At 43.1% G+C, this 13,789-nt stretch overlaps 1 protein-coding gene across 1 annotated transcript in view; it reads left to right on the top strand.

Annotated features, from left to right (window-relative positions):
- LOC106581445 (ventricular zone-expressed PH domain-containing protein) overlaps positions 1 to 8,910 on the top strand; it is a 48,791-nt gene extending 39,881 nt beyond the window's left edge. Inside the window, exons 5-6 of the mRNA XM_045712394.1 lie at positions 7,100 to 7,153; positions 7,274 to 8,910. Of these exons, the coding sequence (XP_045568350.1) occupies positions 7,100 to 7,153; positions 7,274 to 7,456 (237 nt within the window). The 3' untranslated portion in view covers positions 7,457 to 8,910. The remainder of the gene's footprint in view (positions 1 to 7,099; positions 7,154 to 7,273) is intronic.
- Positions 8,911 to 13,789: the final 4,879 nt, after the last annotated feature.

The raw sequence follows: 13,789 nt of genomic DNA, 5'->3' as shown, positions 1-13,789 counted from the left end.
CCCTATCTAGAAATCTGGCAGTGGCTTCTGATTAAATTACATTTTCACAGAATCTCTTGTTGCAATTTCGATGAGGCTCTCTTGTTCAGATACCAGTAAGTGGACTGGAGGCAGGGCATGAAAGGGATAACGAATCCAGTTGTTTGTGTCATCCGTTTTGGGAAAGTACCTGCGTAATTGCGCACCCAACTCACTCAGGTGCTTCGCTATATCACATTTGACATTGTCCGTAAGCTTGAGTTCATTTGCACACAAACAATCATACAATGATGGAAAGACCTGTGTGTTGTCCTTGTTAATGCAGACAAAGAGCTCCAACTTCTTAATCATAGACTCAATTTTGTCCCGCACATTGAATATAATTGCGGAGAGTCCCTGTAATCCTAGATTCAGATCATTCAGGCGAAAAACATCACCTAGATAGGCCAGTCGTGAGAAACCCGTCATCATGCAAGCGAAAATTATGGTCAGAAAATAAAACTTTAAGCTCGTCTCTCAATTAAAAATTAACGTGTCTGTACTTTGCCCCTTGATAACCAGCACACCCGAACGAGTTCAGGGGCCTTGCTTTAACAAAGTTAACCATTTTCACTGTATTGTCCAAAATGACTTTCAAGCTATTAGGCATTCCCTTGGCAGCAAGAGCCTCTCGGTTGATGCTGCAGTGTACCCAAGTGGCGTCGGGAGCAACTGCTTGCACGCGCATTACCACTCCACTATGTCTCCCTGTCATGGCTTTTGCGCCATCAGTACAGATACCAACACATCTTGACCACCAAAGTCCATTTGATGTCACAAAGCTGTCCACTGCTTTAAAAATAGCCTCTCATTTTGTCCTGGTTTCCAGTTGCTTACAGATGAGGATGTCTTCCTTAATTGACCCCCCCATAAACGTAAGGGACATATACCAGGAGCTGTGCCAGGCCCAACACGTCTGTTGACTCATCCAGCTGTAACGCATAGAATTCACTGGCTTGTATGCGAAGCAGTAATTGTTTCAAAACATCTCCTGCCATGTCACTGATGCGTCATGAAACAGTGTTGTTTGATGGAGACATTGTCTGTATATTTTCTGGGGCCTTTTCCCCCAGCATTGTCCCAGCCATATCTGCGGCAGCAGGAAGAATGAAGTCCTCCACAATAGTATGGGGCTTGCCTGTTCTAGCCACTCGGTAGCTCACCATATAAGACGTATCTAGCCCCTTCTTATTAATGGTATCAGTTGCTTTTGTACATGTCTTACTACCCAAAAGTCGTTTTAATTCTCGCTTGAAAAACTCCCGTGGCTTATTTTTCAAATTGGCATGTTTTGTTTCTAAATGTCTGCGCAAGAGTGAAGGTTTCATTGAGTTGTGTACTTTTACACATATAACACACTGTGGCTGAGGAAAGGCACTACTCCCAATATAAGTGAACCCCAAATCAATGTAGTTCTCATCATATTTGCTCCTCTTCGATGGTCCAACGTCCTTGTCTGTTGTTCGGTGCTTTCCCGGGTAAGGGGGCAGTAGCTCTTCGGCTGCATCAGATTCACAACTGTCAGTGTCCATGCTAGCTGGGCTAACAACACATGTAGAATTACTGATGTTAGCATTGGATGTACTCATGGAAGCAGAACAACTTGTGTCGTTGACAGGTGCAGGTGTAGTACTGCTGGTAGTAGCAGTACTACCAGTAGAGCTGGAATGTGTCTCTATGGACGCGGGCCTTGCTAAATGAACTGTTTAAAAATGTGAAGAAAAAATGGTATAATATTTTTTTTAAATATGAATCACATTTTTATTTGGCGTACCCCGATGGCATTGCGCGTACCCCTTACACGTACCCCAGTTTGGGAATACCTGTCCTAGAGCACAGAAAGAACTATACATACCTCCGCCTTAACATCAACGCCCCCAGGTAACGATCTGAGAGACAAGGCAAGAAGGGCCTTCTATGCCATCAAAAGGTAACATACAATTCGACATACCAATTAGGATCTGGCTAAAAATACTGGAATCAGTTATAGAACCTATTGCCCTTTATGGTTGTGAGGTCTGGGGTCCGCTCACCAACCAAGAATTCACAAAATGGGACAAACACCAAATTGAGACTGCATGCAGAATTCTGCAATAATATCCTCTGTGTACAACGTAAAACACCAAATAATGCATGCAGAGCAGAATAAGGCCGATACCCGCTAAGAATCAAAATCCAGAAAAGAGATGTTAAATTCTACAACCACCTAAAACGAAGCAATTTCCAAACCTTCCATAACAAAGCCATCATCTACAGAGAGATGAACCTAGTGAAGAGTCCCCTAGCAAGCTGGTCCTGGGGCTCTGTTCACAAACAGACCCCACAGAGCCCCAGGACAGAAACACAATTAGACCCAACCAAATCATGAGAGAACTAAAAGATAATTACTTGGCACATTGGAAAGAATTAACAAAAAAACAGAGCAAATTAGAATGCTATTTGGCCCTAAACAGAGATTACACAGTGGCAGAATAACTGACCACTGTGACTGACCCAAATTTAAGGAAAGTTTTCACTATACCCCGAAGGCAGACCTGGCTCTCAAGAGAAGACAGGCTATGTGCACACTGCCCACAAAATGAGGTGGAAACTGAGCTGCATTTCCTAACCTCCTGCCCAATGTATGACCATATTAGAGACACATATTTCCATCAGATTACACAGATCCACAAACAATTCAAAACCAATCCCAATTTTGATAAACTCCCATATCTATCTGGGTGAAATACCACAGTGTGCATCATAGCAGCAAGATGTGTGATTTGTTGTCACATGAAAAGGGCAACCAGTGAAGAACAAACACCATTTAACATTTTAAAACTCATATTTATGTTTCATTATTTTCCCTTTTGTACTTTAACTATTTGCACATAATATGACATTTGTCATGTTTATTATTTTGGAACTGTTGTGAGTGTAATGTTTACTGTTAATTTTTTTGTTTTTTGCTTTTGTTTATTTTCTAGTTCACTTGCTTTGGCAATGTTAACATATGTTTCCCATGGAGGGAGGGAGAGAGGGAGAGTTCTGAGGACTTTCCCCCCAGCCTTTGACAAACATTTTTAGATGGTTGAAAGGATAAGTGAAATTGAAGTCTCTTGCCCAAGACAATATTCTTTGTATTGTCACCTGCAATTCCCTCTCACCACATGTCACTTCGGGAGACAGGTGCAGGAATGCGTAATAGTTTTTTTTATTAAGCCCAAATTACGGCGTGCCGTGTAAAGGCACAGGGACAAAGACCAAACAAACACGTAACAAAACACAGGGTTGAAACCAAAAACAAAAGTGTGAGGAGTACCTCGAATAAATAACACAAGCGCAGAATGATTAACACATTTTAGTCATTTAGCAGACACTCTTATCCAGAGCAACTTACAGTAGAGTGCATACATTTTATTACATTTTTAAATACTGGTCCCCCGTGGGAATCGAACCCACGACCCTGGCGTTGCAAGCGCCATGCTCTACCAACTGAGCTACAGGGGATGCATGGCACAAGACCCGTAATCATCTGCGCAATCCACAAGGGCACGAAAGCCAAAACAACACAGCACAGTTACTCACACCACCAACGGACATTGTAACAATAATCGACAGCACCATGGTGAACAAAGGGCACATATATACAAATACAATCAGTGGGAGTAGGGGACAGGTGTGCGTAATGAAAGTTCCGGAGGGATCCGTGACACCACAGCTGTTTAAAGCCACAAATTGGACCTCCTCTTTGTCTCTTGTTTTCTGAGCTCAATCTTGCCGTGCCAATGAATCAGTTCCAAATCAACCCATAATTTAGACCACTAATCAATACCGCTAACTTATACCACTAACCTCTACCGCTAACCTGTACCGCTAACCTGTACCGCTAACCTATACTGCTAACCTATACCGCTAACTTATACCACTAACTTATACCACTAACCTCTACCGCTAACCTGTACCGCTAACCTATACTGCTAACCTATACTGCTAACCTATACCGCTAACTTATACCACTAACCTATACCACTAACCTATTTCGGTAACCTATACCGCTAAGCTATACCGCTAACCTATACCGCTAACCTATACCGCTAACCTATACCACTAACTATACCCCTAACGCATACCACTAACCTATTCCCCTTGCATATACCACTAACCCATACCACTAACCCATACCACTAACCTATACCACTAACCGATTCCCCTTACGTATACCCCTAACCTATACCCCTAACCTTTAACCCTAACCTTTACCCCTAACCTTTACCCCTAACCTATACCACTAACCCATACCACTAACCCATACCACTAACCCATACCACTAACCTATTCCCCTTATGTATACCACTAACCTATACCACTAACCTATACCACTAACCTATACCACTAACTTATACCACTAACCTATTCCCCTTACGTATACCACTAATGCATACCACTAACCTATTCCCCTTATGTATACCACTAACCCATACCACTAACCTATTCCCCTTATGTATACCACTAACCTATACCACTAACCTATACCACTAACCTATACCACTAACTTATACCACTAACCTATACCACTAACCTATTCCCCTTATGTATACCACTAACCTATACCACTAACATATACCCCTAACCTTTACCCCTAACCTATACCCCTGACCTATACCACTAACTTATACCACTAACCTATTCCCCTTAAGTATACCACTAACCTATTCCCCTTACGTATACCACTAACCTATACCCCTAACCTATACCCCTCATCTATACCCTTAGGTACTCCTGTCGGTGTAGAGTGAGAGATGTGAGACAAGCTCATAATAAGTCACCTCAGAACAACCCCACCTGGATGATTATTAATGTACTTTGTGCCCCGTTGCATTTCACCTAACCGTTTCCCCAAAGCCTTAGGACACACACAATAGGAACTAGGGGAGTGGCAAGTCTGTGTGAATACATGAGCAGTTTAACCACTGTAGCTAACAGAAGACAGACCCTCCACACAGACAGCCAGATCCTCACACACAACACACACACACACACACACACACACACAGGCTACAGAACTATAGCCGGCCGGGGGGTGGGGCTCTTAGAATGTGGGTATAGGTCTATGGAGAATAGCATCTAGCCTGTCCCTCGCTAATGGTCCATAAGGATATGGCTGTGGTGTATCAAACACACACACACACACACATTCCAGAGTCATCCTGACGTGTGAGATGGGAGATAACAGTGTATTCCACGAGTCAGAGAGAAGTAGCGGTCTTGAGGGGTAGAGCATTAGAGACAGTGCTTATGGGCTCAAGGATTTCATTTCCTCCCATATATAAGGACCAAGACAATAAAACACCCTCTTGTCTTACTGCAGTAAATCTTTGCAAGAGGACCATAAAAGTTGATGTTTTGCGCTAATGTACTGTTGTTAAAAATCCTAGCAAACTTTTATTTTGTCACTGAAATATGTGGCATTAAACAACAGGTCTTCTACAACAGCCTCAAGGCAGCTGTTCAACAGTAAAACATGTCAGTGTCACAATGTTGAATGTTAATATTAACAATGTGCCTCTCGGGGAACCTGGCAGGGTTTAAGTGTGTCAGAAAAATGCCCTTCATCATGTGTAGGGGTGATAGTGAAACACCATCAACAGCCTCCCCTCCCCCCCTCACTTTTACGCTGCTGCTACTCTCTGTTGTTATCTATGCATAGTCACTTTAATAACTCTACCTACATGTACATATTACCTCAACTAACCGGTGCCCCCGCACATTGACTCTGTACCGGTACCCCCCTGTATATAGCCTCGCTATTGTTATTTTACTGCTGCTCTTTAAATATTTGTTACTTATTATTTTTTCTTATTTAATTTTTTCTTAAAACTGCATTGTTGGTTAAGGGCTTGTAAGTAAGCATTTCACTGTAAGGTAGCTGTTGTAGTCGGTGCATGTGGCTAATTAAAATTTGATTTGATTCATCATGTGTAGTGGTGATAGTGAAACGACATAAAAAATGCCATTCATCATGTTTTTTATTTTATTTAACCTTTATTTAACCAGGCAAGTCAGTTAAGAACAAATTCTTATTTTCAATGACGGCCAACCAAAAGGCAAAAGGCCTCCTGCGGGGACGGGGGCTGGGATTAAAAATGTAAATAAATAAAAATATAGGACAAAACACACGTCACGACAAGAGAGACAACACAACACTACATAAAGAGAGACCTAAGACAACAACACATGACAACACAGCATGATAGCAACACATGACAACAACATGGTAGCAACACAACATGGCACAAAACATGGTACAAACATTATTGGGCACAGACAACAGCACAAAGGGCAAGAAGGTAGAGACAACAATACATCACACAAAGCAGCCACAACTGTCAGTAAGAATGTCCATGATTGAGTCTTTGAATGAAGAGATTGAGATAAAACTGTCCAGTTTGAGTGTTTGTTGCAGCTCGTTCCAGTCGCTAGCTGCAGCAAACTGAAAAGACGAGCGACCCAAAGATGTGTTCGCTTTGGGGACCTTTTAACAGAATGTGACTGGCAGAACAGGTGTTCTATGTGAAGGATGAGGGCTGCAGTAGATATCTCAGATAGGGGGGAGTGAGGCCTAAGAGGGTTTTATAAATAAGCAACAACCAGTGGGTCTTGCGACGGGTAAACAGAGATGACCAGTTTACAGAGGAGTATAGAGTGCAGTGATGTGTCCTATAAGGAGCATTGGTGGAAAATCTGATGGCCGAATGGTAAAGAACATCTAGCCACTCGAGAGCACTCTTACCTACCGATCTATAAATTACATCTCTCTAGTCTAGCATGGGTAGGATGGTCATCTGAATCAAGGTTAGTTTGGCAGCTGGGGTGAAAGAGGAGCGATTATGATAGAAGAAACCAAGTCTAGATTTAACTTTAGCCTGCAGCTTTGATATGTGCTGAGAGAAGGACAGTGTACTGGTGTAGTGGTGATAGTGAAACGACATCAATAGAATTGGATTGCTGCTCCAAAGGGTTCATTTATAACTATTTATTAATGTTTAACTAGAATCTCCCCATGTTGCTGAAAGGTTTCTCTCTGTCCTGTCTACTACAGAAGGATGAGCTAGACGACAGCACCATCGAGCTGAGCAAAGTGCAGAGCGTCAAGGTGGGTGAACTTCCAAGTCCGTTCATGTAACAACAATTCCATTCATACCCTTTGTCCACTTCTGATAACCCTCTGGTCTGGTCTGGTCTGGTCTGTCTGTCTGTGTGTGTGTGTGTCCAGGTGGTGGCTAAGAAGCGGCGTGAGCGGGGTCTCCCCCGGGCCTTTGAGATCTTCACGGACAGTAAGACGTACGTCCTGAAGGCTCGTGATGAGAAGCATGCTGAGGAGTGGCTCCAGTGTATTAATGTTGCCGTGGCCCAGGCCAGAGAGAGAGAGAACAGAGAGGCCACCACCTACCTGTGACCTTATGACCTGGAAGATATTCTACTGTGACCCGTTCCTGACCCAGAAACACAACATACAGCCCCGCACTACTGTACCATCTACTAACAACAGCTGTGACGTCCACTGTTTCTGGTCATCTGACAGGCCTGTGACGTCCACTGTTTCTGATCATCTGACAGGCCTGTGACGTCCACTGTTTCTGATCATCTGACAGGCCTGTGACGTCCACTGTTTCTGATCATCTGACAGGCCTGTGACGTCCACTGTTTCTGATCATCTGACAGGCCTGTGACGTCCACTGTTTCTGATCATCTGACAGGCCTGTGACGTCCACTGTTTCTGATCATCTGACAGGCCTGTGACGTCCACTGTTTCTGATCATCTGACAGGCCTGTGACGTCCACTGTTTCTGATCATCTGACAGGCCTGTGACGTCCACTGTTTCTGATCATCTGACAGGCCTGTGACGTCCACTGTTTCTGATCATCTGACAGGCCTGTGACGTCCACTGTTTCTGATCATCTGACAGGCCTGTGACGTCCACTGTTTCTGATCATCTGACAGGCCTGTGACGTCCACTGTTTCTGGTCATCTGACAGGCCTGTGACGTCCACTGTTTCTGGTCATCTGACAGGCCTGTGACGTCCACTGTTTCTGGTCATCTGACAGGCCTGTGACGTCCACTGTTTCTGATCATCTGACAGGCCTGTGACGTCCACTGTTTCTGATCATCTGACAGGCCTGTGACGTCCACTGTTTCTGATCATCTGACAGGCCTGTGACGTCCACTGTTTCTGATCATCTGACAGGCCTGTGACGTCCACTGTTTCTGATCATCTGACAGGCCTGTGACGTCCACTGTTTCTGATCATCTGACAGGCCTGTGACGTCCACTGTTTCTGGTCATCTGACAGCTGTGGGGCAGCGAAGACTGATATCCAGACATCATTACCAGAATTTTGTCATACATTTATATAGGGTATTGTTTCAGTATTTACAGCAATAAGGATCTTACTAGCAGTATGGACCTTCTATTTCCAGCAATAACAATCTACATAGTAAACCTAGCAATAAGAGCTCAATATGAACAGCATGAGAAAACCATCTTGCCCCAGACAGTGAAGATGAAAAACCCCAAATAGATAGCATATGAGAGCGTTTTACAGCAAACAAACAGATTTACTGTTATTAGCATTTAGCAGTATCATTTATTAATATACCGTCATTTAGCAGTATCATTTATTAATATACCGTCATTTAGCAGTATCATTTATTAATATACCGTCATTTGGCAGTATAATGTATTATTATACCGTAATTTAGCAGTATACTTTATTAATATACTGTCATTTAAAAAGTGGTATTACACTCACCCAGTGGGTGTAATATAGTGAGCTACAAAAGTATTGAGAAAGTTACAAACGCACAAATATCATACCTCCAAGACATGCTAACCTTTCACCATTACAATAACAGGGAGATTAGCATTTTTGGCGGGGTATGATATTTGTGCGTCTGTAACTTGCTCACTCATCATTATTCATGATTCATTCAGGATTATCCGTAATCATGGTAGCATCCACATTAATGTATCAGTGTTTAGAAACATATTATATTCTTATTTACAATAAAAGTGACTGCAAAATGACACAATACATTATTTACCATTCATTTCTATTGGGCACAAAATAATCTGAAACACAACCAAAACTAACAGAAAATGTATCTAACCAATTTGTAGAGTCACAAGCTTGTTGAGACCAAATGCTTATTGTATCATTTCAAATTCGAAGTGCTGGAGTACAGAGCCAAAACAACTGAAAATGTGTCACTGTCCCAAATACGTTGGGAGCACTCTGTATGTCATAGTTGATAAATGAACAGAATAGTCCTCTGGAGGTCTAAACAGAGACTCAGAACAACAGTGGGTGATATGGGCCACACTGCTGGGAGCTTTAGAACTACATTCTCTCTCCCCTATAGGACACGCTCTTCTATGGAGAAACATGTTTATTGGCAAAGCTATCATCTTTTTATTCTCTTGCCTTTTCTTCCAAGAAAAGAGTTTGGTGTGTGTGTGTGTGTGTGTGTGTGTGTGTGTGTGTGTGTGTGTGTGTGTGTGTGTGTGTGTGTGTGTGTGTGTGTGTGTGTGTGTGTGTGTGTGTGTGTGTGTGTGTGTGTGTGTGTGTTTACAATGATGAGCATTGACATTTCTGACTTGTCCATTAATAACTATACATTAAACCTATTGTTAGCAGAACTCACATCACGCTGGAATCTACCACCCCTCCCTAATTGGAGTAACTAGTGAACAACAACTCTTAGGCTTCTACTTCCAGTTTATACATACTATATACATTTTACAGACACAGTATATTTAACAATAGTTATCTTTTGTTTGTTTTTAGTTCCATCCTTAAGCTATTCTCAACCCCTCCCATTTATCTCTGAAGACCACCCAGTTCTATTTGCCATATATTTACCAACTGTGCTGTTTCACCAAACTTCTGAACCTACTGTATATACATTTTACTTTAGTTATCTTGTTATTTTTGTCCTAACCTTCAGCTACACTCAGCTTTCCAGTTAACCCATTGACTTGCCTTAATGAGCAATGTGTTCTAGAATCTGAACAAATGAAACAATTCACTCACAAACTGCTAAGAAAATCTAAGAATTGGACTGGAGATTTCCTTGTGGGTTCAGAACCAGCACCAGCTGTCATAATGAATGAACTGTTTCTGTGGACGATGCAGCCAGTTAAGTCATTTTGAATGATTTGTAAGTGTAGATGATGTACACTCAGCGGTCAGTGTATTAGGTACACCCAGCGGTCAGTGTATTAGGTACACCCAGCGGTCAGTTTATTAGGTACACCGAGCGGTCAGTTTATTAGGTAGACCCAGTGGCCAGTTTATTAGGTACACCCACTGGTCAGTTTATTAGGTACACCCACTGGACAGTTTATTAGGTACACCCATCTAGTACCAGGTTGGACCCCCCCTTTGCCTTCAGAACAGCCAGATTTTTTTGTGGCCATGGATTCTACAAGGGGTGGCGTTCAAGCGTTGCTCAATTGGTATCAGACCTAATGTGTGCCAGGAACACATTTCCCACGCCATTACACCAATGCCACCAGCCTATACCGTTGACACCAGGCAGGATGGGGCCACAGACTGCTTACACCAAATCCTGACTCTGCCGTCAGCATGATGCAACAGGAACAGACATTTGTCAGACCAGGCAATGTTTTTCCAGTGTTTGTCCAGTGTTGGTGATCGCGTGCCCACTGGAGCTGCTTCTTCTTGTTTTTAGCTGAAAGTGTAACCCGGTGTGGTCATCTGCTGTAATTGCCCATCCGTGACAAGGAGCGATGACTTGTGCGTTCTGAGATTGCTGTTCTTCACACCACTGTTGTACTGTGCCGTTATTTGCCTGTTAGCTGGCATTCTCCTTCAACCTTGCCCAAAGGACTGACTGGATGTTTTTGTTTGCAGCACCATTCTCTGTAAACCCTAGACACTGTCGTGCGTGAAAAGCCCAGGAGGGGGTCTGTTTCTGAGGTACTGGATCTGGTGCGCCTGGCACCGACGATCATACCACGCTCAAAGTCACTTAGGTGACTCGTTTTGCCCATTCTAATGTTCAATCAAACAGTAACTGAATGCCTCAATGCCTGTCTGCCTGCTTTATATAGCAAGCCACGGCCACGTGACTCACTGTCTGTAGGAACAACCTATTTTCTGAACTGGCCACTGTGTGTATATGAGCAGCCAGAGAAACCCTGTAATACTCTACACCCCTCAGTGGTCATATACTGAATTAGAGACCTAGAGACCGACAAAGCATAGAGCCTGGAGTAGCTGAATCTTTAGCAAGCACTCTACCGTTAGTTACCATGTGTTTTATTAGGACACTTAAACCTGGTGAGGTATGCCTGTGTCAAGTTAGTGACTGTGTTTTAGCCCAGCTCCTGTGCCACGTCTAGATGTGTGTAAATAGTTTTTGGTTCAGGGGCCTGGCTGTTTCCTGTAGCCCTGTGGCTCTCTAGGTGAATGTTGGGTCTACACTGCCTGCTGTACGGCATGCTGTATGGCCTGCTCTGTAATGCTATAGTAGTGTCAGCCATAACAGCAGAGCGGAGTGCCGGGCCGGGATTTCTCACATGAATCAGCTTACACATGTATGTTTCTCTAACTGACGACCTCTTCTGGGACCGACCTGGCAGCCACCGGAGCCAACGTTTGCTTACAACAATTATTTACATCACACCTTTCTCCTCAGCCCCTCCCCTCTTATCCTCCTCCTCTCCCTGACCCAATTACACAGCTCTGCTCAGGCCCCAGAATTTCACAGCCAATAGCACAGTCCACTAGTGATACAGGCAATACTTATTGTAGAAGTGTCAACTCTGTTTAAGTGCAGTACAGTTCAACACTCCTAATTCAATGAGCCTATGTTCTTTTGACTCGCTCCAGATATTCATTGTCTTACGTCAGGTGGCGTCACTCCTACGCGACACTCGTCCCTCAACCTCAGTGCAGGCGGAATCTACGCACATCTGACGTAGGACAATGCCAGATATCAGCATGCTAGTGTTCACCCATATTTCAGGAGTGGACTATATATTCCCATACAGTATGTCCATATTCTAGCTAGACTCCGTTCCCTGCCATGCCAACCCATCGCGAAATCACGACACAGAAGTCTGTGCGTCAGCCACTACACTATGGTGCCATGGTGATGACGTCATCGTTTTACTACTGCGTCGATTTCTGAATGTTTGAAGACAATGTCTTGTAAATATTCTAGAACCAGTTATGTCAACGCTTTTTCCTCTCCCGTCACTGCCATCTTGCCCTAGATCCAGAGCTTCTCGGGTCTTTGAGCCAAAATGAGTTGTTGTTTTGTTGTGTTTCTTCATAACTGAATGCATTTACAGTTTCCTGTTACGGGACATTAAGATGATATGTGTATATTAGTGGTGTCTCTTACGCCCTGACGTCAGAGGAAGTCTTTCTGTGACAATGAAAACGTCTATGCTTGTGAGAGCCATTCCATGCTAGGAGCCTTCAGTAGTATGTAAAACGATCCTGTTTAGATTCAATAACACAAAGGAAGTGTATCTTCTACTGTTCTAGACTACACCAATAATCACAGATTTTGTATTTTGAACAGAATTTACAAAAAAGTATTAATGTTTTTGAATGTACGGTATAACTGATTTTCAGTAGAGAAAATTGTAGATGACATGATAACACTCTTCTATAGTGTTTTTTATGTTATAGATTGTATTAATAACCACTTTGGTTTTCATTTTGAGGACAGTATTTATTTTTCCTGTATTGTAAAATCATGCCTGAAAAAACAGCTGATGCTTAATGCTTAGTGAAATAGATTTTCTATGCATCACTTTAATATGATATGTTCTTATTTTTCTGTGCAACAATATAACTGTAAAGACAAATGAATGGTGTTGCTTCTTTATGATAGAATATTATTAAGACATCTTACATTTCTGCATTCATGCCTCAGTTACATGTCTGTCTCTGCCCTGTGTTTCTGCCTTCATGTCTCAGTTACATGTCTGACTCTGCCCTGTGTTTCTGCCTTCATGCCTCAGTTACATGTCTGACTCTGCCCTGTGTTTCTGCCTTCATGCCTCAGTTACATGTCTGACTCTGCCCTGTGTTTCTGCCTTCATGCCTCAGTTACATGCCTGACTCTGCCCTGTGTTTCTGCCTTCATGTCTCACTTACATGTCTGTCTCTGCCCTGTGTTTCTGCCTTCATGTCTCAGTTACATGTCTGACTCTGCCCTGTGTTTCTGCCTTCATGTCTCAGTTACATGCCTGACTCTGCTCTGTGTTTCTGCCTTCATGTCTCAGTAACATGTCTGACTCTGCCCTGTGTTCTCGCTCTAAGGATTATTAAATATCATCAATAAAATGAAGAGTTTTATCATTCAAAATCACACAGCTTCATAGCACCCATAGCTAATGTGAAAATGGGTCTAAAACAGAGATGGTAAATGACAGAAGTAGTGGTATATTACAGAATACAAAGGAAACCCAGCCAGCGAGCTGCCCAGTGACACGAGCATACCAGACGAGCTAAATGCCTTTTATACTCACTTTGAGGCAAGCAACACTGAAGCATACATGAGAGCACCAGCTGTTCCGGACGACTGTGTGATCACGCTCTCCGTAGCCTATGTGAGCAAGACCTTTAAATAGGTCAACATTCTCAAAGCCGCTGGGCTAGACAGATTACCAGGACGTGTACTCAAAGCATGCGTGGACCAATTGGCAAGTGTCTTCACTGACATTTTCAACCTCTCCCTGACCGAGTC

This window comes from Salmo salar, unplaced genomic scaffold (assembly GCF_905237065.1).
Source record: "Salmo salar unplaced genomic scaffold, Ssal_v3.1, whole genome shotgun sequence".
NCBI lineage: Eukaryota > Metazoa > Chordata > Actinopteri > Salmoniformes > Salmonidae > Salmo > Salmo salar.
Note: the sequence above shows the minus strand (reverse complement) of the source record. Positions and strands in the feature narration are given on the sequence as shown.